The 27,576-nt window shown below is 40.0% G+C and overlaps 2 protein-coding genes across 5 annotated transcripts in view; one reads left to right on the top strand and one right to left on the bottom strand.

Annotated features, from left to right (window-relative positions):
- Nucleotides 1-73: 73 nt before the first annotated feature.
- FGFR1OP2 (FGFR1 oncogene partner 2) lies at nucleotides 74-20,201 on the bottom strand. 2 transcript variants are annotated; one of them, XM_084648547.1, is made up of 6 exons: nucleotides 20,035-20,201; nucleotides 15,263-15,399; nucleotides 13,054-13,171; nucleotides 11,527-11,669; nucleotides 5,985-6,098; nucleotides 74-2,813 (listed from the first exon to the last, which is right to left on the bottom strand). In XM_084648547.1, the coding sequence occupies exons 1-6, from the start codon at nucleotides 20,036-20,038 to the stop codon at nucleotides 2,676-2,678; spliced, it is 654 nt and encodes a 217-aa protein (XP_084504673.1). In that variant the 5' UTR covers nucleotides 20,039-20,201; the 3' UTR covers nucleotides 74-2,675. The 2 variants fall into 2 exon arrangements, with proteins under 2 accessions (XP_084504673.1, XP_084504674.1); XM_084648548.1 differs by lacking the exon at nucleotides 20,035-20,201 and adding an exon at nucleotides 16,044-16,183.
- Nucleotides 20,202-20,350: 149 nt separating this feature from the next.
- The window catches only part of INTS13 (integrator complex subunit 13), a 31,763-nt gene continuing 24,537 nt past the window's right edge, over nucleotides 20,351-27,576 (top strand). The window contains exons 1-3 of one of the 3 annotated variants that reach the window (XM_084648539.1): nucleotides 20,791-20,912; nucleotides 23,512-23,570; nucleotides 24,181-24,412. In XM_084648539.1, the coding sequence (XP_084504665.1) occupies nucleotides 24,188-24,412 (225 nt within the window). In that variant the 5' untranslated portion in view covers nucleotides 20,791-20,912; nucleotides 23,512-23,570; nucleotides 24,181-24,187. Of the gene's footprint in view, nucleotides 20,913-23,511; nucleotides 23,571-24,180; nucleotides 24,413-27,576 lie in introns of all 3 variants that reach the window. The other 2 variants (XM_084648540.1, XM_084648541.1) reach the window with 2 other exon arrangements.

Here is a 27,576-nt window from a genome sequence, read left to right on the forward strand (position 1 = left end):
AAATATAAAACACTAAGCAAACTAATTCTTGAATGGTACATTTTGCTAATATTGCTTTAATCATTAAGCCATCTCAATTTTCAGTCATCTTTATTCATAAAATAAGTTTACTGTACAATACACATTCCCAGCCATATCTTCACTTCAAGCATCTGCATTACAAAAATAGTGGGTATGTGATGGAAAGTAGTCACTCCACACAATGTGAAATGTATTTAAAACCCTAAAATTGAGTTCATTGTGGGGATGGAGGAAGAGATATCAATACATGTAGGTGAAGACTAGGACTAGATAAATTAAAATCACATTTTGTATTTACAAAGATAAGCACGAATCAAGCATTGTTTCATAATAGAGCAACCTTAAGGAATTGCCACAGACTAACAGCTTCCTCTGTTATATAAGCTAGGAAACAACATTTTTTAAAAAAGATATCTTAAAATTTATCTTGAACATGTTGTTGGACACCAGTAATGTCTAAAGGGAAACTGTCATTTTCTTACAGCTCTCAAATGGAAATAAAATCTTTCTAAGGCTGATACAATAAGGAGGCATTGTATAACACAGTTTTTCCTAAGGTCCTAAACCAAAAGATAGGATGCTGATTTTGTAATCACTGTTAAGAAACAGAACTAGTGATCTTTTCAATAATTTTTATGAACTTATTTTGTAAAAAGCAAGATTCCTTGGAAAGTTTGGAGAACTTCATGCACAGTAGTCTGTTATCATCATTACAATGCCTTTTATTACTTCCATAGGAGCAGTTCAGTCATTCCAATGATTAACTTGCATATTTGTCTTCACCAAGCAAGTTCATACAGATTAAGTCAAATATTAAAAGTAATTAAAAATCTTTTGCTTCCAAGGAGGGGAAAAGTTACTTTGTGAATTATAGCGGGAATTAATAGCATTACTCTGCCAATCGTTCAATCATTAACTTTATAAACCCAAGTTTTTCCACAGGCTGATAATTCAGTCTTAGACATTTATACCATGCTAGGTTTTAGCCTACAAGGGTCAAGAGTTTTTTTTTAAATTTGGAAGAAAAAAATTGGTTTACATTTACACTATTTAACTAATCTGATTTATCAAATGCAGCTTGAGTAGCAGAGTTTGATAGGATTCAAATAACTTTTGCTTTGTGAAAGTTTGAGCTGCCAAAGTGTTCAGATTTGGCTAGTGCTTGTGTGTATAGTTTTTTGGTGAAGGCTTTTACTATACATATTTGAAGATTCACTTTAAGTTATGAATTTTTTTACATGCCAGACAAAAAAATATGCAAAGTAAGCCACACATCAACTGAGGGTTTTCTCCTCCTTTTCTTATTCAGAAAAACAAATTGACAAATTCAGTCAAAAAGGACAAAAGCAATGCAAGAGTTATTTCCTCAGCTTTTCACTTCACACCTACATATTGCAGCACATGTAGCCCATCTAGTTGGATTCTAGCCGTTTAATTGGGAAGTGCCAACTTTTCATTTCTGCATTTGCCTCAGGACTCAAAGAATTGGCTCCTTTTTGCTCAGTTAAGCATGCTAAAAGCACAACTCAATCTATAAACAGAGTTGCAGTTGAAGCAAACTTTAAAAACATTTTTGGGACTCATGAAAGTGAGGGATTAATAGCACTATTAGAGCCTGCCAGAGTGCCAACTTCCTCAAATGATTCTTTCAGTAAACCCTATTTCAGCTATTTTAGTTTGGGTGTCTCACAACTGCAGCTTCCCAATTCATGATGAACAAACATCCAATTACAGACTAGAAACAGACCAACCTAGTCCTCTAGTTTTGAAACAAAAGCCTGAACCCCTTTCCTTCTCTAAAGGTGACTGGCTACACCAAGAAACTGAGCAAGATGGAAGCAGCTCTTTTAATGTTACTGAAACAATTTAAAAATAGATTCAGTATCTGCAACATATTTTAATAGTATTTAGAACTGCACATACATATGAGCAGAACATATTGTGGATACTTGCAGAAAGTACCTTCTAATATTAAATATAGTTATTTACAAGTTAGTTTACTGCTGAGTGTTGATAAAGATTAACAGCATGAGGAATAACAAGACCTGTCATTTTAAATTTGCTATTTCCTAATTGTCATACCCAATGCAAGTGATCATATTTTGAACTGGGATTCTTCAGGAGGTCTGTGTTTCCAGACTTCAACCAGGAATTGGATTAGGCCCTTAGTATTACCAATTCCTGTTGTGAAATATAGTTTTGACTATGTTTAAAATTTGTTTAAAAAAAAAAAAAAGACAGCAACATGGATAGTACATAAGGTCTACCTGTTACTTTAACTACTCTTGGCCAAGGAGACTGATTTCAAGTGTCATGTTATTTAGGCAGGTGTCTTTTTTATGATCAGTAGCTTATACACATTTTCTATATGTGAATGTTTAGCTTGTCATTTGTTTTGAATGGATTAATACAAAATCTCCAATTCCACAACTGCAGTGAGAAGCAATTTCCTACAAGAGTTAGGTCTATGGCAATCAACTAATCTGGTACTAAAAACCTTGATATACTGTACACTGTATAAAGCATTAACCTGAAATCTGATTTAAGATACAGGATCTTTCTGGTGCCCTATTCAGTAACAAATGCTTGACAAGTGAACCCTGATACCCTAAGCTGTTAAATGTGCAACGAAGTTTGACGACTTCACAGAATCTTCAGCTCTTCCTGAGGCTCAGATCACTGCTCGTTACTAATGCTGACAGAGATGTACTCTCCGATACATCTTCTTTCTTGAGATTCAGGAATGATTCTCTAGTGATCTGAAGGATTTCCCTCAGGCCTTTGTTTTCTTGCTAGAAGATGCCAAAATAAAAAAAAAGACACTTAAAATAATTCCAGGTGGAAATCAGGACAAAAAATGAAAATAAGACCGATTTGGGGAGATTAATTGTTTGGAATGGAAGAGGAAGGAAGTTTTACATTAATCTGTGATTTAAGAGTGAGGGAGTATTTAGGAGTTCTATTTTTTTTGTACTGAACAGATATCTTCAGCATCAAGAAGAGCGCTCAAAGGAAGAGGATAGCTTAAGTTTAAACTTTTTTTTTTAAACAAAGTTAAGATTTCCCCCCTCCATGGGAAAACACTTATTTAAAACATTTCTCTGTGGCAAAGCATTGTGTAATCACATAACCAGAAAGCTACATTGCCTACCTCAAACATTCAAAAAGCGATCCCCCAAATTTTTTTTTTTAAAATGGTTTTTAAGACAAAACACATGCATGTGGGTTGGAGGTTATTTGCCTTCTGGTTTCTGAACCTTCAGCATACATTCTTGTCACATTTTTAAAGCTTTTGTCTAAAACATGAGGGCTAAAAATTTAACTGTTTAAAAATGAAAGCTGAAACTCTCAATCATTTCCCTAGGAGCTGGAATTTTACATAACATCCTATTGCAGGACTCATGGAAAAAAATTGCAAGAGTTGGACAGAGCAAAACTGACTAATCTTATTGTCCAAATAGAGTATAATGCAAACAGGAGCATAAAAATAAATTAGATCAAGCTAATTCAATAGCATTTTACATTTTGATAATTTTGTCATGAGATGAGGTTGTTTTGGGTTGCAATAATGTGATGGGAACAACAGGATTGGAAAATTTACATAGAACAGAAGCTGAGACTGAAAACCAAGAATGCAGAGCATCCTCTACCATGCAGGACTAAAATGGCAATAAGAGTAGAGAAAAGATTGAACTTTCTTCAAAATTACTGGCTTTGCAGACTTCATGGTTAGTGCTGATGAATGTTGAAAATAGTTGTTTGAATGGTTCATATGAATCCTTAATTAAGCTGAATAGCATAGCATTCTGTAAAGGGCACAAGGAAGTGCCACTGGTAAGGCTCTCTCTATTGTTGCAGAGAATATAGCATCTAAGGAGACATATTAGAAGTCAAAGGAGACAACTGGAGCCAAGGAAAGTATTTGGACGATTGTCTCTCAGAATCCAGTGAGTGCCCAGGACTGATGTGAGAGGAACCCACCCCTTTATGCTCTGGATCCCTTGGGTGTGTTAAGCTTCTGGAGCCTCAGTGGAGTTCAGCCACTGCCCCAATCTCAGGGCATATCTCTTCTAACTGGCACCCCTTCTGAGTGTGAACCCACTATCCAGCCACCTAGCCCTTCTTAGCTCAGCACTGACTCCCCTGCACTTAAACCTACCCCTTTCCCAGAACGCCACCCAAAAGGTGTGAAGCCTCCAGTTTACAGTGCAGCAGTTGTGATGCATACACACTTACAGTTTACACTTTGTACAGTCTAACACAGCGGTGGGCAATAATTTTCGCAGGAGGGCCACTCCACTAATTTTGGTAAGTCATCACGGGCTTCACATTTCTAATATATTAATGGAGGGAGTGCAGGGTCTGGGAGGGAGTTTGGGTGCAGGAGGGAGTCCGGACTGGTGCAGAGTGTTGGGGTGCAGGGTCTGGGAGGGAGTTTGGGTGCAGGAGGGGGTTCTGACCTGGGGCCAGGGGGTACAAGGTGTGGGCTCTGGCCGGGAGGCATTTACTACAGCTGGCTCCCGGCCAGCAGCGCAGCAAGACTCAGGCAGGCTGCCTGCATGCCAAGGCCCCACGCCACTCCTGGAAGCAGCTGCGTCTGGTTGCTGCTGGCACATCTCTGTGCACTGCCTGTGCCCACAAGCACCACCCCCGCAGCTCCCATTGGTCGGTTTCCCATTGGCATGGGACCATGGTAGGCAGCCAGCCTGCCTGCGCTCCCCATTGCACCGTGGGACTTTTAACAGCCCAGACTCTGAGATCATGAGGGGGCAGAGGAGGCCAGGCAGAAATGCTAGTCAGGGCAGGCTGGACAGAATGGGTTGGATCCGGGCTGTATTTTGCCCACCCCTTGTCTAACACCTTTATGCTCTTTCATACTTAATACTGTAAAGCACAGGAGAAACTAGACCACAGGAAACAATAAAACATCTTAACCACAATATCCCTCATTTGCTCACCCTTCTGTTGGAAGTGGTTGAAGAATAATCTGTGTTCTGAAGGTGGGCAGGGTATCCCCTGCCTCATGCATACTGTCACAAGGGAAGTGAGCTCTCCCTCAGACTGCAGAAAACAGCCCCCATGCAGAGACCAGCCTCTGCTCTTTTAAAACCTTCACTATCTGTCAGGTGACACTCAAGCCAGCTTCCCTATATGAGCAAAGTCACCTCCCATCTGCTAAACCAGTTCTTCAGGGCAGGGACCAGTCTCCTCAAGAGTGACTAGATTTCCAGTGATTGGGTACTTGAGACAACTACTCTCTATTGTTGTTTTGCCACCAGCCTTTGGAATTTGCAACCCTACATGGAGGCAGACAGACCACAGAGAAAGCAAAAGGCCGCATTTTCAAAATAGAGAGTTTGCAGTCTGACACAAATATAGGCTTCATAATCTCACACAAGTCGTAAACTGAACAGGAATATTCCCAATTCATCACACCAGGATAGCAACAACTAATTTTCACAGTGGTCGAGTAGTGCAACTAGAAGAATAGGAAAAAAAAAAAAAAGCAAGGAAAAGGAAGTGTATTAAAGGCTAAATCCACTGACTTAAAAGCTGAGCATGGTCCCAATGCACTCAATTAAGCCTAGACATAATATATAGATACAGTAGTATATAGCCCAGTTCTCACAAAAACCACTTATTTCAGCAACACTGCACTTCAAGTACTTGCTTCTGACACCATGACTAAAAGCGGATACAGAGAGGAGGTGGGCCAAGCAAAATAATTAAAAAATAGATATATAATAGGTGGTCAAATAAAGAGACCGCTTTAAGTTTGAGCAAACCCTTGTAATGTTGAGCAAGAGAGCATTTCAAAGCTAGAAAGTTCCTCTACTTTACGAATACATGCTATATTGTAATTTTATTTCAAAATGTGATAACACTTGCCTCAGGGCATTTAGTGGTGAGAGTGGGAAGAGAAAACCTAGTTGCTGCCTTAGCTTCTTTGATTTAATACTTACTTCAAGCTGAAAAATACGCTCCTGCTCTTTGCAACCCTGCTGCTCGTCAAGTTCAATGGCTCTTCTCATTACTGCTGCCATTTCTGTAATTTGGTCCACATGCACTTGTAGCTCCTAAACCATAAGTGAAATAAAAAGCTTTACCAATATATTCTTTCCTGCGTTAATAAAAGTGAGCATTAACTTCATTTTAACTACTGTGCCAGTTATCAGAAGTTTGATTTCTACAATAATTTAGATCTGGCAGTAAAAAAAGCCCCACAACGTTCCAACATTAACTAATATTACTGTGACACAATTGATTCAGTAAACTTTTAAAAGAAGGAAGTCATCTTAGCAAAAGGCTTCTTCTTCAGTCTCATGCCTTTGGAAGTCTGGATCAAGCTTGCTACAGTATCAGCAAAACTGACCACATAATCCCTACAGCAGTAATAATAATTTCTTTGCTCTTGTTCATCCCTGACAGTCCTTGCAATATATCTACTACTTCACTCTGTTTTAAAAGTAATCCCTATTCCATCTCTTTTTGTGGGATGGTCCCGACAACTTCTAGTTTTTGCGAGATGTCCCTTACCTATGTTTGCACTTTAATCAACCTTTGTTATCTTGCCTGCCCACTAAAGGACACATCTGTTCTTTGGTCAAAATTTTCTATTTTACACCTCACCTGGAAGATTAGTCCCCCATTGTCATCTTCCCCAACCATGCTGGGGAATTAATTCTACACCAAGCCAGAGGAAAGTATGTCACCCATATCACCTCCACCATTTTCTGCACATATTGATTCTGATATAGATGTATTCGATTTAAACTCTGCTTTGCTTAGTATATCTGATTACATCAAAATAGTATGGCTATACTAAAATCATTCAAGAGCATCTGAAAGCCAAATATTAGTTAAAGCAAGCTCAAACGATTCCCCAAAACAAAGGAATTCCTTGGATATCCAGGAGGGTTTATATTAAAATAAAGTTGAAATCAAAAGCTTTGTAACTATTTAAAAAGTTGAAATAATGTTTAGGCTTTAAGTTACAAAGTTAATTCCATCTTTAGCTTGCCCCATTGTGCCTACATATTGCAGAGGCTTGAAAAAGCCCATGATCTTGCTAAATATGCCTGATCTTCAGGCCATCTGCTACAAGAGATTTGGAATTTTCTTTCTTTCTTTTGTCACAACCATAATATTCTTCTATTATTTACTATTTTCAAAAAGGTAAAGTAAAACTAAATAAGATCTGGAAAAAAAAAACCCCACCCAATTTTAAAATGTACATTCTGATTTGCTGCCAACTGCCTCCTCTCCAGTCCATAATTAAGTGCTTCATGGACACATTGAGATGCACTGATGAGGAGGAGTCCTTCAGGGTTGTTAAAAGGACAATTTCAATCTCCAGTATAGACTCATTACAAGGTTACTATGGATGTAGACTTTAATTTTAAAGTATTACAAAAAAGTTAAAAGGTGTGCAGTAACCACTGTTTGAGTTGCAATAACTTTGTTGTTTGAAGTATTTGGTTGTTTTAAAAGTTACCATATGGCACTAGGCCACAGAAAGGATCACGTGCCTGCAAAAGATTTTTTTTTTTTTAAAATGGTCAAACCAGTTTTTAGGAAGTTTAAGATTAAACTGTTCATAGCAGGAAACTGCATAAGAAGTTTAAGTTCAAGGCATATTTCTACACCATACTTAGACCAGTTCTGACTACTTAACACCGTACAAATATTTTTCTGGTATATATGATACTGGTATAAATATTTTCAAATTTGTTTGAAAAAAATTCAATTGCAGAAAACAATGTGGAAAACTTCAGTAGACAAGTGCCAACAGTTGCCACTTGATAGAACAGTGTTCACTGGTAAAGCAAGATTAATTCCTTGGACATCAAATTTGGAGTAATTATATTCTTAATGCCCATAAGAGAGAGAAGCTTTTAGACTGCACTTCAAGATTACCTAACATTACTGACTATATAGACTAGAAAGAAGTGCAAATGATGAAATTCCAGGTATCTAGACACATTAAAGTCTCCCCACAGACATACTAAATGGGATTGAGTTGGACTAAAGAGATCGAGAGGGCCATGAAATTTCTCTGCTAAAATAATATTTTCCCCAAACAAAACATTTATCTTGGGATAAATCAGAAGGAGATATTTTGTTTCCTTGCTTAGGACTTAAACTGTTACTGAAACAAATGCAGCTTCTTTGAATGCTTCATCTGTACACTCTTCTAGAAGCATAAACTCACTTTATACAGTACAGACCCATTTACGCGCGGATGTCAAGAGTCAAGCCGTCATGACTGCGTGTTAATGAACCGCGGGTTAAGCGGGCCATGCTGAAAAAAGTGTTTATGATTCACTTAGAAAAAAAAAATGCGAGCCAGAAAGAGCAGAAAATAATGGCGTTTTTTTCCTCTCTTTCTTATGAAGTCTGTCATTCGCTGCAGATGAATGATTTAGATATTTTCCGCATTTGGCTCCTCCATAAATCTTACAACAGTTTCTACAGCACTAAGGGCTTCTGTGGGCGAAATTCTGACCTTTTCAATGACGTCCTCGTTGTCGTCGTCATTGTCATTTAGGCCTGAGTTACTAGAATTCTCGCCATAACTTTTGCGGTCCAATGTAGCCTCGCAGCCTGTTAATATTTCTTCCTCAGACAGAAATTCTGAAGTCAGGCAATCTTCATCCATGTCCAGTCACTCGGTAATGATTTCCAGCAACGTATCCAAACTAAAATCTTTTATCATTTGAAAAAGAAGTTTACCTTTATCCTCTTTTGTCTGCGTGTGTGTTCGTAGGATGTCTTCTTCCAAAAATCCTTCAAAGTCTGGCCCTGAATCAGCGCCACTGCTGGAGTTTTCCGAGTCTGAGCCGTCTTTGACGGACAAGGCATCACCGAGAGCCTTCATCCAGCAGTTCTCAATGGACTTTTGTTTTACTCTGTCCCAAGCTTTTTTAACTCAATACATAATTTCCTTCATGTTTAACTTTTCAGGAATTCGGAAATGCCTGAAGACGTGCATGATACGATTGCCAAAATCAGCTCCCGTCGATAATTGTTTTTAAAATTCTGAATAATGCCCTGGTCTAAAAGTTGAATTTTTGATGTTGTGTTGAATGGTAGGTATAGCCCTCGAATTTTTCCATTGCTCGATACCAGTGATTTGGCTGGAGGATGGGTTGGACAACTGTAAAGTAGCAAAAGTGCTTTGGCTTCGAGTTTCTTCGACAGCAGATGCCTACGAACAGCTGGAACAAAGCTGTTGTGGAACCAGTCATCGAAAATGTGTCTCGCCATCCAAGCATTTTTGTTGTTAGCATGTATTACTGGCAGTTTGGCTCTATTGAGGTGATTAAACCAGCAAGGGTTATGAAAGCAGCCAATGAGAAGAGAGGCAAGCTTATGGCTGCCAGTCTTATTACTACAAAAAAGAAGAGTCACACGATCTTTTTAAATCCAGCTGTTTTCTGTGTCTTGTAATTAAAGGCTAACATCTTATCAGGTAGCAGTTTTGCAAATAAAGCTGTTTCATCACAATTATAAAGTTGTTCTTCGTGGTAGTCTTAAAATCTATTTTACAAAATGAACTTGGCAGGAAATGCGTTCGCGGCCGATTCATCAGCTGATCGGCTTTCTCCAGAGATCGATACCTGCGCTATGCCATGACGCTTTTTAAAACGACTTATACATTTCTACACCATATTTAGAATGGCTTGGAATGATTCATCCCCCGTTAAATTTCCAAATTTTGTAGCTTGGGCTTGAAGAACTGGCCCACTTAGCAGCATTCCTTTCAGCCTTTCCTGAGCAAACCACGTGCACATGGCTTTGTCTATTGTGGGTTTTGCTGAATAGCATACATGTTTTCGCTTAAGCCCCGCAGCAGAATCAGTATTTTGTACAAAGCCATTCAGTTTAGATTAGGTTTTTTGCCATCCTCAGAGAGAGTATATTCTGCAATCCCAATATCTTTTGGAACTTTGGCTTGGGTTTCTCCGCTATTTACTCCATCTATTGCAGCTCGCTTTTCTTCGACAGTGTAGGAATGCTGATGCTTGCCCTCTGCCATTATATCAGGCCTACGGTTAAAATTTTCTAATGTAGTATATAAATTACTATATATCATCTCTCTCTCTAGCGTGACAATGACTAAGCGTGCATGATACGTCTATACCAATATCAGTAAAGACGTACAACATGTTTCCGCTCCGCACTTCCTGTTGATTTCTATGTCAGTGAGCTAGTGAGCAAATCTGTAGTGCTACATAGCAAGTTCCTGTACCACATGTTAACGAGTCTCGTGTGTTAAATAGGTAGCACTGGGAGGCATGGCGCTACTGCGCTTTAAGCGGATTTGCGTGTAAACGGGTCTGTACTGTAGTACCTACATTTTTTTTTAAACTCCTATTGTATCTATCAGTGTATGTTCTATTTGAAGTTCTCTCCTCTATAGAGGGAGTTTTTCCGATTTTTAACCCAAAAGGTTAACAGGAAGCTCCAAGTCGAAGTGAACTGAGGGATATCCCACTGTTTTATTCTCAGCGTTTATCTGTGAAGTTACTTCTGGTACCTAACAATGCTTATTATTCTATTACCTGTATGTAAAAATCTATTTCAACAGCCCTTCTAATGAAATCGTTCACTGTAACAATTGCAGTACTTTTCATTAACTGTTTATTGTGCCATGTTACAAAAGGTACAATTTAAATACATGTGCTAATTACTTAAAAAAGATGAATTGAACACTGTCACCTTCTGGCAAAGCCTATTAAAAAAGTGAAGAACCAAAATAATATGGGTCAGCCTTAAGTAGGAGCTGAATACCCTCACACACATACGCCACTGATGACAGGTTAGAAACACACTGGTTTTAGTAACCCTTTACTCTCCTAGTTTTCCAGGATCATCACAAGCAGCTCACCCAGTATGGACAACTTCCAGATCCACTCAGACATCCTACAATGCACTGGTTACTCCATAGCATCTCTGATTAGTGCTGAAACAGGAAGCCTGCCTGAAGGGGTGGGAGAAGAGAAGAAATATAAGCCTGGTTATTCAATATTCAGAAGGTTCTCCCAAGAGTTTTTTCAAAACTAGTTTAATACCTTCAGAAAAGGGGTTGAATATTGAATAAAACAAGGCTTACCTTATTGACCCAGCACTGATCACAGAAGCCATTAAAGTCACAAGTGCATGCTGGAACACTGAGCTGATCTAAATTATTACTGGAGACTATGATAGCCGAAAGTCCAATATGGCATAGCTCCCCGCCCCCCCGGCCCTGGTCTACAAGAGGAAAAAGAGAATTATGGAAACGTAGTAATGAAATGCTCTTAGATAAATACCTAAACACACATCACAAGCATCTAGTAAGACTGATCTGTTTGTCTGAACAAGCTTCCTGTCCATGTTTAAGTAGGCTATCCTATAAAACTTGGGAATTGCTAATGCACTTTCTAATATAAAATGACATTTGCTCAATTATCTTATTATATTGACATGACTAAGTTAGAATTTTTTTTAAAGACTTATTACCTTGGAATGTTGCTCTTTTAACTTTGTTATTATACCTGGATCGTCCTTTTTGCTGGCCATGAGCAGCCTAAACATCTGCTCTCTGTATTTGCTCATTATGAGTTCCAAAGCAGACTGATGTTCTTCAAGAGATGTACGTAGTTCTACCAAAACAATGTAAAAACTGCTTCAAGACATGCATGCAAAAATACTTCATTTGAGAAAACTAATCTAAGCTCTTAGACAGCACCAAACAAAGTTTGCATAGCGCTTGCACTGAGAAGTTCTCCCACAGACAGAACCAGGGGACCTATGAAGTCCCTTTATCCTACTTAAGATAAAAGGGCTGGAGCAAAGTGGCCAGAGAAAAGGGTGAGGATCTCGCTCCTAGTGCTCCACTTAAAACACCCAATGCAGAGTCCATCTGAAAGTTAGGCTACTGTTTTGATCTGTAACTTTGCAGAGTTTGTCTGACTTTAAACATGAGCAAAGCTTGTTTTGTTTTGAGAAACAATATTTTGTGATTCTTCAGTATATAGAACCAGCAGTTAATTTCCCCAAAGCTTAGCTTTTCTGCATTAAAGGCTCAAAGCAATTAACCATTACAAAATTAATAAAGGGAGTGGAATTGTACTTAGCAAGCAGGACTGATCTTTGCGTTTCTAGTGCCCTATGGAAACTTCCTATGTGAGACAAGAAAATGGTGAATATGAATCTGTAAGTGCCCCCTTGTTTAGAGTACCCCAAAACCATCAAGAGTCAGAAGATATTTCATTAGACTAATTTTTTAAAAAGAAGTAGAAGCCTCCCCTGTACATAAATAAGTTATTTTCTTGGCAACAGTAAGATAGATATATTCTGTATAGTAGCAGTGCACAATAGTCAAGTCACAGGATAAATAAGAGCCATAAGACCTATAGAAAACTGCCAGCAAAACTACATTTCAAAAATCTCAAAAGGAAAAATAGGTTTCAGGAAAAAGGAAAAATAGTATTTCTTTTTGTTCACCATTGTAATAAAGATGCCAAATCTCCAAATGTCTACACAACCAGTGCACATGACTGATTATACTAAAAACAGTAGTCCTCAAACTGTGGGTCGGGACCCCAAAGTGGGTCACAACCCCATTTTCATGGGGTCACCAGGGCTGGCTTAGGCTTGCTGGGGCCAGGGGCTGAAGCCCAAGCCCACCGCCTGGCTAGGGCTAGGGCCGAAGCCAAAGCCTGAGGGCTTTAGTCTGGATGGTGGGGCTCAGGTTACAGGCCCCCTGTGTGGGGCTAAATCCCTTGGGCTTCAGCTTTTGTCCTCCTGCCTGGAGCAGTGGGGCTCAGGCTTCAGTCCCCCCTCCTGGGGCTGTGTAGTAATTTTTGTTGTCAGAAGGGGGTCATGGTGCAATGAAGTTTGAGAACCCCTATACTACAAGAATTTAAAATTAGAAGGGAACATTCTTAGGGTATGATCTTACATCCATTGAAGTCAACGACAAAACTCCCACTGATTTCAATGGAGCAGGATCAGATTCTTAAAGAACAAAATATTAAGCCTCACCTTTATTTTCCTGTTGCAGTTCTCTGATCTGCCTGTTTTCCTGCTGGATACCCATTACTAATGTAGATCGAGGCCGATGTCTTGCTACCTCATTAAGCTCTTGAATTTCTTCTTGGTACTAGTAGAATTAAACAGATTTAAAAAAAAAAATACTTGTGTAAATGAAGGCAAGGAGGTGCATTAGTACTGACTGACTAGTTTCAAAGTTTGAATCTGACCAATACTAAATAGCCCTTTTGGTACATTGCTTATTATTAATTAGCAATCATTTAAAGACCATTAACAAGAGCTAATTTTTAACAAATATTCTTATGTCTGAACGTTCTGCTGAACATTATAATTCCCCTGAGAAGCAACATTTACTTCAAAACTTTAAATGTGTTACCTTTATTTATTAACAGGTTTCAGAGTAGCAGCCATGTTAGTCTGTATTTGCAAAAAGAAAAGGAGTACTTGTGGTACCTTAAAGACTAACAAATTTAATGGACTGTAAGCTTTCGTGATGAAGTGAGCTATAGCTCATGAAAGCTTATGCTCCATTAAATTTGTTAGTCTCTAAGGTGCCACAAGTACTCCTTTTCTTTATTTATTAGTTTTTCTACTTTACTGAGATTGTTAACATGACAGGATGGGTTTCCCAAACATGGACACAACAGAGCCTTTATCACCACTGACCCACCCACACTTAGCAAAACAGTAATATCCATTGGTTAGGTTAACAGCAGAAAGGAAATGGTTACCCACTCAAAATAAGCTGAACAGGCTACTTTGCCACAGAAGAAAATATAAGATGAGATAAGAATACTCATGTAAGAGAAAACAAGAGATTGTTCTTATGTAAGTCTCTATAAATTTTTTTAAAAATTAGCGGAGATGTGCAAAATTAAGCAAAAATATTAAGCTACTTTTAAATACTTTGTAGAAGAGCAGCACACAGACACTGAAAGTTCCATAATAAATCATAAAACCCAATCCTACAGACACATGACCATGCTTAATTTTAAGCATGTACATGTTTGTAGGATGGGGTCATAGTAACTGACGAATAATTTGTTTGTAGAATCATAATTACTAGAGACAAGAGACCTATTGGATCACAGAGTTCATCCCAATCCCCATGAGATCACCAGAAGAGGTATTGAATATTAAACAGATTATGCACTATACTTGTTGGATCATATTAAAGAAGTTCTGTATTAAAATCACAAATGAGTTTGATTCCCCAGAGTTTAAATTCCAGGGTATTACTAATTAAGAGGTCTCTTGGTTTTTGGTACTGTTTCTCTCCCTCTATGTGTGAAACTTGCAAGCTGCTAATTGTGTTAGTACATTCTAAGACAGAGTCTGTTCTCAAAGCAATACACAGAGAGAGAGACTCAAAGCAATACTCTAACAACAGAAACAGCACCCAGAGACTCCCCACCCTTTTGTTGTATTAACAATTGTGATTAAAATAGAGATAGAGGATGTATGTGGATGGATGCTTGGTGTGGATAATAACTGAATGATCAGGGAGGTGCCAGCCTAAGAATCCAGTGTCCATCGGCTGAAGAAGGCGTCAAGTGGAAATAACCAGAGGACCCCACCCGGAGGGCAGACTGGAATCCACCCAACAGCCTCAAGAATGGGAGAACCAAAGAACAAGATAACATCTTGAAGCCGTCAGGAATGTGCTATCTGCTGATTGATTCAGCAACAGCATGATGAAGCAATTCCCATAGACTGGCATAGGAAGAAATTCCTATAAAAATAGACTCTAAAAAGTGAGAATTTTGGGGTCTGATTCTACAAACCAACTTCCAGGAGCATCAGATGAGCATCTGACAAGGCCCTGCTCCCTCCTCATGTCCAGGCCACCTGGCCAGTGGCTTGGCATGAGCAACTCTAAGGCTGGTAACTATGATAACAACCTTGCAGAACCTGTGTGAGTGGGTGTGTATGTGTGTGTGTGTGTTTGTATGAATGAATGTGTGAATAAATATGAGATTGAATGGAATGTTATAGCTATAACTAACTGCTTACTATGATTCTTTCTGTATTCACAATAAATGTGGTATTTTGCCTTTTTCCCTTTAATAAGATCCTGCTGGTTTTTATTTTATTGGTACAACATACTGTAGGAGTCGAAAATATTTAAACCAGTTTTAAATACTAATGTTTCAAGTGTTTTCAAAGTGTTTTTTTGAGTAAGCAAAATGGGAAAACAAACCTGCTTCATCGCTTCCACCCGCTTGTTGAGAGCTGTAGTCTGTTCAATAAGAGCTTCTGCTGCGTTGTCATGCTCTCTTAGTCGCTCTACTAGTGCTTTAGCATCAGCTAGGGCTTTCTCAATCGTGCAACTCATTTCTAAAAAAATAGAAGTCATTATTGCCAAGACAAAGACTGTTTATCATACAGCTGTATCACCACCATGTCATACCTCAAAACACATCAAATGTTTTCATTAACTTAGAAGCAGTCAGATACATTCTTTCCCTCATCCCCAAATAAGGAGAAACATCCTCACATTGCAGGAACTATTTTCTCCTGGGGAACAAGGAAACTCTACATCTCTCATGGAACCCTGCGGCCCCCATTTCCTTCATCCACCTTTAATCCCCCAAATTCAAGGCCATGCACCACAGCCAAGAGCTGAAAGGAAATTTTTGCAATTACAAAAAGTTATGTCATATTAACTGAAATTCAAGACACCTATTAAAGGCCATCAAAAATACAGGGATAGCACTTTTCCCCTTTAGCTGTAGTAATCTGGTTGAAGTGTAAATAATTTCCCGACAATCTTAATAATGGAACACTATGTTCAAAGGGCATCCAGAGAGTTCTCTTTTTGAGACCTACATTTATCCCATAAGATTCAGTAAGACAGGGCAGAGATGGAACCATAGGTTGTGCTCTATTCTGAAAGTAGAATAGCTGGAATTTAATATGGAACAAGAAGGGGAACTAGTACAAATGTGTTCAGAGCATAAGGGGAAAGGTGATACTGGCACCTTCATTTTGGATTATTGTTCTGGCTCGTTCCTCCAGAAGGTATTACAGCAATCAATGAGACATGAGGGCCAACTTCTTGCAAAGAAGGATAAGCAGGAAGGATGAAATTCTGGAGGAGCTGAAAAGACAGTGGTGTGACTTGCACACAGCCTTTTTGAAAAGTGCATAGGAAAAAGAGGAAAATCAAAAGTTATTTGTAAATTTGGTTACTGAAGAGATGGTGGTCTTGAAGCAAAAAAAAAAAAAAAAGTTGTGTCACTCTCCTCCCTTCAATATATTTTGTGGTCCCAGTGATGTATTTGAGAGGGGGGGAAATCTAGAACTGATCCTGAAAGGCTAGGAATAAAGATAAATTTTTATGAATCATGAGAGTTGAGGTGACCACTAACCTGACAAGATGAAATCACCCAGGGAAAATTTAGAGACACAGAATAGATGATTTTTATCTATGTCTAAAAATGACTCCAGTACCACTGCATGGAGTATACTTTCTTCACATCAAAATATGGACTTTTTAACAGTACTGAGTAACACAGCAATTTAGGACACAAAATGAACACACGGAACTCAATTAAAACTTCACAATTTATCATTACAGCCACTGTGACCAGGCCCACACTATGGCTAAGGTAACAAAACTATATATTCAAATTTGAAAAACGGCCTTATGAGATTTTATACCCTTAGTCTTGGTACTCAGATTATATTTGGTTTTTTATTTGGAGATTTTGATGCAAAGTCTCTTCAGTCATTTTTGAGTTCAGAGTATAGAGGAAAACCCACACATTTTTTCCATAAAAAAAAAAAAACCAACACCACAAAACCTGCTCATGCTTTTGAGCAGTGAACAGAGCTACAGTAAAAAAGACAGGTTTCAGAGTAACAGCCGTGTTAGTCTGTATTCGCAAAAACAAAAGGAGTACTTGTGGCACCTTAGAGACTAACCAATTTATTTGAGCATAAGCTTTCGTGAGCTACAGCTCACTTCATCGGATGCATACTGTGGAAACTGTAGAAGACATTATATACACAGAGACCATGAAACAATACCTCCTCCCATCCCACTCTCCTGCTGGTAATAGCTTATCTAAAGTGATCACTCTCCTTACAATGTGTATGATAATCAAGTTGGGCCATTTCCAAAAAAAAAAAAAAAAAAAAAAAAAGTCAGTAAGAGTTGGGTGCTTAACTCCCTTAAGCTCCTTTGAAAGATTTTAACTCCCTTTGAAAGCCAAGATTTTAAGCAGATCCTAACAAAGTCCCTACTTCATGACTGATTTTTTCTGACAGACTAGTCCAGGGTGTGCTGTTAAGAGGAGGAATGATTCAATGAATCAAACATTTACATGTAAAGCAAAATCATCCCCATTCCTACCCTACTACGATCGGGGGGGGGGGGGGGAATACAAGATAAAAAGAGAGAACAATTTTGATTGCTCAACAGTGTTCCTGCATTTTAAGAATATGCTGCAAATTTTTAATTCTTCAAAGATTTTGATATCTATTTAAATTACACAGATGTTTTAATTTGATTAATCTGACCAGAGACTCCCTCTCTGCCCTGAATACAACATGTAATATACAAACATGTTTACTTTGGTATTTATGTAAAGGTAGACAGGTGCCTTTTCAGGGATCCCATTGGTAGAGAATGGAAAATATCTTGTTTATTCAACAAGTAAGCTTCACTTAAAAACTGGCAGGTGCAGGCTGGCTGTAAATGTGTAAATGGCTGTGTAATGTGTAAATGTGTAAACATTTCCTGTAAATGTTTGTAGTGTTAAGTCTTTTCTGGTTATCAAGTGCCTCGTTAACAGTTAATCTTGTGGTACCTAGCCAAGTTCTTTAGAATTTTGTGTGTTGCCAGAAACAATCAGATTGATTTGTTTTGTCTTAGTCTGGCGATATAAGGGTTTTTTTAAATGAATATTAATGGCGAGTTGGCTCATATGGTTCCCCCCACCAATCTGTGTTCTTGTTCTTTCTAGGCTAGAACACTTACACCAACACACACAAAGTTTGGCCCCTTCCACACAGGCTGGCAAAACTGATAGAAGCAAGGTTAGCCAGAACCATATTTAGATAGTTTAAAAATTGTTCTTTAATTTATTTTCCAGCCCACTATGAATGGAGCCTCACACTGTACAGTAGAAACATTTTTTGCACGTCAGTTTATATTAGAGCTTATATATCATTAACTTGGATTCAACTACACCATTACTGACGCACCTTTCTAGGCAAATAATCAATTTTGCCCTTCCTACATTGCTGTAAAAAACTCCCTTTGTAGCAGAATCAGCAAGGTTCTGAATTACAGTGAATGAGTCAAGAAAGACTGAAATGAAACCACACATCCTGCATAAACATAGCTCTAGGGGACTTCTTGTGCACAGTTGACATTTAGGGGCAAGTCTGGGAGAAATACAGCAACATATGTCCCACCAAAAATAGTGGGAGCCCAGGTGGTGCAGAAGATACTCCCAGTTCTGATGTTAGTGTCTTTGAGTGGGAGATTACTATTATTTACCAGTAGCTGAAAGCCTGTGCTGTAACATGGGAGCAATTTGTAATGCCATGTGTGTAAAACAGCCCAAGATAGTAAAAATTGGACAGTAACAGACTGACAATCCCAGTGAATACTGAACCAGGTTGAGATTCCAAACACAGTGAACTTTGAACATACTTGTAGCTGCTTCTGTTACTTCACACTGACTGTACATTCATTTTAGTTTTCAGAGCGACACACTGAATGACATTCTTGGAACCATGAGCCAGGAACCCACTATACTGGGCACTTGTACAATCATAAAAAAGGATAATCCCTACACCACAGATTTTATGAGACTTTCTACTCAGCAGTTTGGACTGTGCTTTGGAAACACCATTTTTAACTTGAGCAGAGATGTGAACAGTCTATCTGCAGATCTTGGAATACATCACTGCATTAATCTATATATCTGGAAGGTTTTCTTGCAACCACTAGGGCTATAAACTTAACACTTACAATCTTAGATTCTGTAACAACTGCAGCTCCCGCTTCCCCCCGCCCCGCCAAGGAAATGCATCTAAATGGCAAATGGATTCAAGCCAGGCCCTTTCACTGATTTCAGAAATGTCAGGGCTAGCACAGAGCAAGAGCAACAGCTCTAACAGCACAGCAATACAGCCACCTACATACTCACTTCCTGTCGTTAACTAATTGCTTTGAATCTTATCAAACTCAGTTGCCTTAAAAACATACTAACCCCCCCCCCCACACACACATACATACACACACAACCTTCCTGTATCTTTCTGCCTTTCTCCATCTCTGCTAAAACCTCTCAGCCCGGTTTATGCTCTTTAATTTGTCCCCCTTTTGACGACTAGTCTTCTACCACGGAACAGTTTTGCCACACAGAGCTTGGGCAAAGGTTCACAGGCACGCCTGGGAGAGCACCGCACGCAACCTCTCACGTAAAACACAGAGCGAGCAGCATCCCCCCCCCCCCCGCCCGGGGCATTTATCACACGAATCCCTCCGCGTTTGACGGCGAAATAGTCAAGCGATGCCGCTGCGTGAGCGCCCGCGTTCGGGGCCGCTGCCGTAGGAGAGCTGGGGTCTCGGGCTGCTCAGCCAAGGCGGAGCGCGCGGGGGCGCGGGGGAGGGGGGGGAGGCGAGGGTGCTTGGCGAGCACGGCTCCAGCTGCCCCACAGGCGCGTGCCTGACAGGGCTGTTTTGGTGCCGCAGCGTCGCGCGCCGGGAGGGACAGGAAGGAGGGCGGCAGCGCCCGATACTGTTACCTCACGACAGCGTCACGTATCGCGATACCAGGGGCGCTGGTGGGTGGATGAGGCCCTCTGTGGCTAACGTTCACCGGGCACGGCCACAGGCGCCCGAACGTCACAATCGCCCCCACCCCTCCCATTCCCACGGCCAGCGCCAGCCCCGCTCCCTGTAACCCTCCTCCGGCGTCCGGGGGGGGGGGGGGAAGGGGGTCCCCAACTCACTCATATCCGGCGGCGCCGGCAGAGCGCGGAGGCCGCCGCTTCAAACAGCGGCGAGTGCGGGGGAAGGCGCCAGGCCGAGGAGAGCCCCCATGAGGAGGGAGCGCGACGCTCCACAACCACAGCTACCCGCCAGAAAGAAGAGGCTGGAGGGAACAGAAACCAGATATCGCGAGACTTCCAGCCCTATCCACCTGCTCGGCTTGTGGTAAAGAGCCACAAGCAAATATCGCGAGAGTGTCAGTTTCTCTTGCGAGCCCCGTGGGAAGTCCCGCGAGAGGCTCTACGAACGGTGGGTGTGTGAGTGTCCGAGTCTCGCGATACCAGTGTGGTGACGCTGGCCAGACACGAGCATGGGGGCGTGAATGGCCCAGGGTGCGGGGCGCATCGCTGTAGCCAAGCCCGGGGCAGTGGCGACAGGCCCCTGGGCTCCTGGCTTCAGCGGCAGTCTCAGGGTATCGGAGCCTGAGGGGTGAGCGCAGCGGGGAGTCCGGCTGCTCCCCGCGGGTGCCGGGGCCGGGCTGTGGGGCAGCGGCGGCAGGAGGGAGATGGAGGCCACCAGGCCGCCGCGCCGCCCTCCCGTCCCGGTGTGAAGCCCAAGTGCGCCTGCGCGCTCCCTGGGTGGGCAGAGGGGGCCCCGGGCGGCGCTTCTCCGGCAGAAGTAAGAGAACTCACCCCCCCCACCGCCCGGTGTCTGTCTGCCTGTCTGCCTGTCTGAGGAGCTGGGCCTCCTGGGTTCTGTTCCCGGCTCTGCCACTGGTTGTTCCGGCTCCCTCAACTAATGCCAGGCCCAAGTCTTCTTCGCACGGTGCTGGAGGAGGTTACGGTCTGTCTGTGCTCGTATTTAAACTATTATTGGCACCCGGCAGCCGCGCCTGTTGGTAAGATCATCTACAGAGCTTGCTAGTGTGAATAAGTCTTTAGAGGCTGAAAGGAGAAAACCGCACGTGAAGGTGGAGCATGGTGTGACCCTGTCCGCACTAGGCCGTAAAACCTGCTTGTTTATTTCCAGGGGAAAACCAAACCCAGCATGTGTGTGTGGTTTGCTTGGTTCCTTTATTTTTTTAACTGCATTGTCATTCAAATTTTGTTTGCAGCGGTGTTATAGTCGTGTTGGTCCCAGGATTTGAGAGAGACGCTGGCTGAGGTAATATCTTTTATGGGACTGATTTCTCTTGGTGAGCAAGACAAGCTTCAAACTTCAGTTCTGGCAAGAAGAGCTCTATGTAAGTTCAAAAGCTTGTCACTTTCATCAACAGAAGTTGATCTGACAAAAGATACTACTTCGACCACCACCCATTCTAAAGTTTTTACATAAACCTATTTGAATGATTTTAATTCTAAAAACATTCTAACTCAATCTGTGAATGAAAATGTTTCCTGTTTTTAAAAGGGAAACAATAAGAACATCAAGGTTCCTAATGGGTATAACAGGAAATCTCTAAAAATTAGAAGGCTTGAGGGAAAGAGGATAGGAAGGAATAATTGGAGTGTGACATGGATAGTGGGTGGGACCAGCTATTGTAAATTGGATCGGGATTTGCAAACTGTTAGGCTGTGTCTACACTGCCACTTTCAGCGCTAAAACTTTTGTTGTTCAGAGGTGTGAAAAAAACGCTCTCCTAAGTGACAAAAGTTTTAGCGCTGAAAAGCATCAGTATAGACAGCACTTGATCTCCCGGCAATAAAGCTACTACCACTTGTTCTGGGTGGAGTTTTTTATCGCCGGGAGAGCTCTCCCCCTGTGATTAAAGTGTGTCTACACTGCCACCAAACATCAGGGGATGAATTTTTCTGACTTAGTATACCTAGAGTTGAAGGAAATGGTATGTAAGTGATTCAGTGGACTGAAGTTATAAAAACAGATTGTCAGTAGTTAAAACAATGTTTACATTTTATTTTAAGTAGAAAGATTTGTGCTCATTCTAAAAAATGCAGAAATTGAGTTTCTTTTAGATCTTCAAGATCAAATGTGCTATTGAACAACACAAAAAAACAAATTTAAGGTGGAAAAACAGAACATTGACAACATGGATGGGTCTGAAAAATGCCATCTTTAATACTGAGCACATCAGAATTAAGCCCATGTTAAAGACCTGGTGAGATGCCACGAAGGCAAAACTTAAAAATGATTCAGATAGTCTGTGAAAACTTTTCATTACTTAACTGGCATGACTTACTCCCAGATACAGAGATCAAAGGTTGAGTACAGAATGTGAGGAAGCATGGTTGGTAGAACATAATCTTGAGGTCCTTCTCTTCTGGCACTTAAAAGTTGAACATCTTGATTTCTGCCTTAAATCTGTGTTTGTGAAGGAGGTTGTGTCACCATCCAAATGGTGTGAGAACTGTGGTAGTAGACTCACCGGGGACTGTACAGTTGAATTCAGAGTTTTGTCAATTTTTAAAAGACCTCTTCTCCTATCTGGTCAGCATCAATCAAGAATACTTTTAACTCATTTGGAATGGTTCATAATAGGAGGTTCTGAAAAATATATCTGTATGTAAGGGCAGATACAAAAGCTTGGTAGTCTTAAATAGGTCATAGTCTGGGGACTGAATTCTTTGGTTTACTTACAGAATAGCAACATTAGATAATTGTGTTCCTTTTAATGTTTGAAATTCATTTAGAAGCACAGCTGTAATACTGTTTGCATCTACATTCATCCTGGTTACAAATGGTGTCTTAGCTGTGTTTAGAAACTGTCCAAAAATCCTAATGCTGAGGATGGGGAGACTGCAGTAGGGTTTCTGCTAGCAATGTTTCGTTTAAATAGTTCTCCATGTTGAACAGGGAAATAACATTTTGATGCATGACAATTTTGAAAGGACACAGTTAACTTAATCTCTCACTTCAAATAATTAATTTAAAATAGTTTCAGGTAGTAGGTTTCTGCCCCCAAGTTTGCATGCCAATTTTTAACTTTGCAATCACATTTTCCTATTCTTTAAAATGTTTTTCTTTCCTCTTGCTGTGCAAAAGATCCATACAAACAAAAGGGAAATCTCTGTGTGCGGAGGTGGAAGAGAAACTGACAATCTGCAAAACACTGACAAATGCACAAACTAACAAACTGTAAAAGAAAAGTTTCTTTGCTGTTAAAAATTGTTTAACTACCACCAGCTAAGATTACTATAAGTGACTAAAAAAACAAAACACAAAAAACCATACAGATGAGTGGTTTTTTAAAAGTTAGTTAGCATAATTTCTGGTGTGAAAATCTTATTTTGAGAAAGCTAAATTTAGTTGACTGAATTTGCTTTGCTTTGTGTGCTGAGGGCTGTGCCTACAAATATAATGGAGTACTTGTGGCACCTTAGAGACTAACCAATTTATTTGAGCATGAGCTTTCGTGAGCTACAGCTCATTTCACTCACAGCATCCGATGAAGTGAGCTGTAGCTCACGAAAGCTCATGCTCAAATAAATTGGTTAGTCTCTAAGGTGCCACAAGTCCTCCTTTTCTTTTTGCGAATACAGACTAACACGGCTGTTACTCTGAAACAAATATAATGAACTACGTTAGAGAGACAAGTCAGGTAAGATCATATCTTTTATTTGATCAGTTTCTGTTGGTGAAAGAGAAACAAGCTTTGGAGCTACACAGAGCTCTTCTTCAGGTCACTGCAATGAATTACTTTGCTGAAAAATTGCTGCCTGCTCTGTAATTTGTTATTTTCAGAAATAATATTTTAAGGTATATTTTTAGATATACAAGCAAAAAAACTTACTGCTTACTAATTTCATTTTTAATCCTTATATGAGGATGAACTGCAAAAAAAAAGTAGTACCTATTTATTATTTGCTTTTTCTATCACATTCTCTTCAGTTTTCTTCTCTTTCTGGGGAAAGTGGTTTCTTCCTGGGCAGGGATTGTGTATTACTAGTTTTTAGTTCAGAAGGATTTTCTTTTTAAATACCAACCATAAGTAAGGCAAACAATCAATGCAAATGGGTATTTATGGTGGAAATATTTGTGCATCTGTAACTAAAATCTTACCAACAGCAGCTCTCTAATAAAGTTAATATTTGTTGTACAAATTTAAATAAAATAACACTAAACATCTTCAAAGGCTCTAAGTTCATATAGTGGTCTTCTCCTGGTGCTTTGTAAGTTTTTTGTCTGATTTCAGGATTTATTCATTTCAGGAAGAAAATGAAAATTTTCTCTGAGTCCCATAAAACTGTTTTTGTTGTGGATCACTGTCCGTATATGGCAGAATCATGTAGACAACATGTTGAGTTTGACATGTTAGTAAAGAATCGGACCCAAGGAATCATACCTCTGGCACCCATATCAAAATCACTGTGGACCTGTTCGGTGGAATCATCTATGGAATATTGTAGAATAATGTATGATATTTTTCCTTTCAAAAAACTGGTAAGTGCTTCTAAAAGTACTGCTTATTGTAGAGAGTGTCTCATTTTAGTGGGTGCTCTTTTAAAATTATTTTTGGATGCTGTCAGATTGAAAAGCAGGTGTCTTAGATTAAAAACACTGGAAATTTTAAAAATTGAATTTTTCACCATTTAAGCTGCTGCATTACCCTTTTCACTCAGTTGAACAATGAAAATAGTCAGTTTAATTTTAGTTTTTCACTTTCTGGTTATCCGCTCTATCTCATTGCTTTGGTTGTAAACTCTGTGGGTGAGTGTTTAAATCCACACCAACTATAATCATATTAATAATTATTATTTAAGATATATTTAAAGGTTAAATTATTTATTTTGATCTCAGGTTTTATGTAATCCAGATTTTGACTCTACACAGACTTGGATATAACTTTTGTAAAATTTGATGAAAAAATAAGAAAAACGTAAAATACTTGATATTACTAGGAAAATGTCATCTTAGAGGAGAAATTCACTTTTATTTAGTCATGCACAAAATTAGTCACAGATGTCTCCAAGTGAGTATGGAGTGGTAGTTAATGGGATAACGGTAAAAGCAAGGCAGAGTAATAGAATAATTGCCCTCATTGGCATATCTGACTCTGTTGCTGAAATGACAGTAAAATGTACTGCCCTCTAGGTCTATTGTTTGTATGCAGGATTGATTGGTATTATAGGAGACAGTTCCCTGTGGCTTCATGCTGTAGCCCTGCTTTCTGTAATGCTGGTCTTCCACTTTTGGGGAGAGAGGAAAATGCAGCCTTGCTGAAGGATTGATAATGTGTTATGACCCATTTATCTTGTTGTAATAAGTTTAGTCTTCATTCAGAGTGTGTTTTATGTACTTTGCATTATTTAAAAATAGACTTGGAGCACGCCTTTTTGTTCTCACAAACTCATTTATTTTGTTTTGGAGTTAAGCTGATACATTTTGGACAAAACTAAGGAGTACATAGTGGATCATTTAGTCTGTTTTTCTTTTGGCACGCATTTGAGACCTCTCCATTCCCTTTAAGACCAAACAAGTCACTTCTGTGATTTTATGGTTCCTTTTTTCACTAACCTGGAAATCCGAAATCCTAAGGGTGTTCCTTGGTGCATGCTTGGCATCACATCCAGCTGCCATAATCCACTGTGCCCAGCATGACTCTCATTTGTATCTTGGTAGTATATTTAACAAATTCTAAGACTTTTGGGTTTTTTTAGGTGTCCACACTTTGACACATAAGTTAAAGAGAATCACTGTGTTAATGAGAAAAGGAACTGTGAATGGCAATAAAAGATTAACTTTTTTTTAACATAACACGGGCAATGTATATTTGTAAGAAAAATAAATTTAAAGTAAGTTATTAAAGAAATATAAATTAAAAGTGAAAGATTTTACAGAGCGTAATTTTTTTATCCTTTTTGCTTTGTAGAGTAAGTACTGTACCTCTTAACACTTCACAATTAATTATAAGATTTAGAATGCCAGATTTGTCATTGGGGCCCATTTGTGACCCTTCAAACTGTTGTTGTTTAAAGGTTGTTCCACTCCTTTCTGTCCTAAATATGTTGAATTCTTTTGTGGCTCTCTGCAGTGCAAATTTAATGGAGTGGCAGTTCTGCTATTAAGCGTAAATTGTAATTTCTCTAAGGCCCCAATTCAGCAAAGCATTTAAGCATGTACTTAAGTCCCATGCTGGAGATTACAGTGAAGTCTGTGGGACTTAAGTACATGCTTAAATGCTTTATGAGTATGAACGTTTGCAGTGAAGGCTCATAAAGTTATCTAATCTATCATCATAGCTCACTAGGGTATTTACCTCAATGATCTCCTTTGATAGCAGATTCTAGTCACTGATTAAGTGCTGTGTTTAATTAAATAAGAGGAAAAAATACATCTGTGCTCAATAACTATTGCTAATGAAAATATAAATGTGATACTACGGGAGTTGCTCCATTTTTTTCTCCTGTTAGTTTTGCAATGGTAACTACAGTGTTAACAGTCAAAACCAGCTCCTTGTTTATACTCTACTAACACAGGATAGGAAGTCAGTGTTAATAATGACTTTCTAAAATGATAATTAAGTGTACATGAACATTTTTTTTTCTTTGTCATCACACCACTTCTAAATGCTTGATCTTTGTTTAAAATAAAAAGGAGATATTATGTTAGTCTGGATTTAGCACAATTGTTATAACCTATGGGCACAAGTTAGTTTGATGCAAAAATGAAATGAGGTTTGAGTGACCTATAAATATAATACTGTGGCACTCTGACCTTTTCTAGGTAGAGCCTTGCAGATCCATGGATATGGGCTTTATGTCCACAGACAATTTTTGGCAGCTTGTGGCTTGGATGCAGATGCAAATTTTGTATCTGCGCAGGGCTCTAGCGATCTCACAGAAATCAGGGTGACGCTGTAACACATGGGATGGGGGCAAGGCAAATGCTGTGGCCCCAACAGTAGGTGTGGGGTGGAGGAGGTGGGAATGGAGCTCTGACTGCAGCACACACTCATCCAACTGGAGCAGCTGTCACCCAGCCCTCAGGCTCCCGCTCAGCTCTTTGAATCCCTCCGCGGGGGCTGCAATATGTGGCAATAGCCCGCTGAGCATTTTGGCGGTTGTAGTGCCCGGCTTGCTCAGACTTGCTTAAATTACAGCTCCCAGAAAGGAGCACAAGCATGGGCTCCTGCTCAATGAGCCAAGTGCCATCTTGAAAGAGGTATCGTTGTACTTTAAACTAGCGAGCAGCAACGACAGGCGCTGTGAGAAGCGTAGTTGTTGCCACTGTCTGTCCTGGCCAGGTCTGCATTTGTTAGAGCTGCCATGGCTGCATAGGGATGTCCGAGCCCCCTGCTGGGAGGGTGGCACTGCACACAAGGGCCCAGGATTATAGCCTCTCTGCCTGGAGTGGGGGAAGCAGGTGCAGCGAGGGCAGAGCGGGTGGTGGGGCAGGAGGTCTCTGGGGAGAAGTAGGAAGTGGTTGGGGCTTGCAGGCTTGGCACAACCCTGTGTCACTGGAGCATGGTGACCCATGGAGCTGCTAGTAAAGCCCTGCTAATCTGCGGATTTCTGCTTTTTATCTGCTGACCATTTTTGCAGATTGGCTGTGGATAAAAATTTTGTATCCGTGCAAGGCTCTGTTTATGGGCATGTGAGAATTAT

This window comes from Lepidochelys olivacea (assembly GCF_965140295.1).
Source record: "Lepidochelys olivacea isolate rLepOli2 genome assembly, chromosome: 1".
Taxonomy (NCBI): Eukaryota; Metazoa; Chordata; order Testudines; family Cheloniidae; genus Lepidochelys; species Lepidochelys olivacea.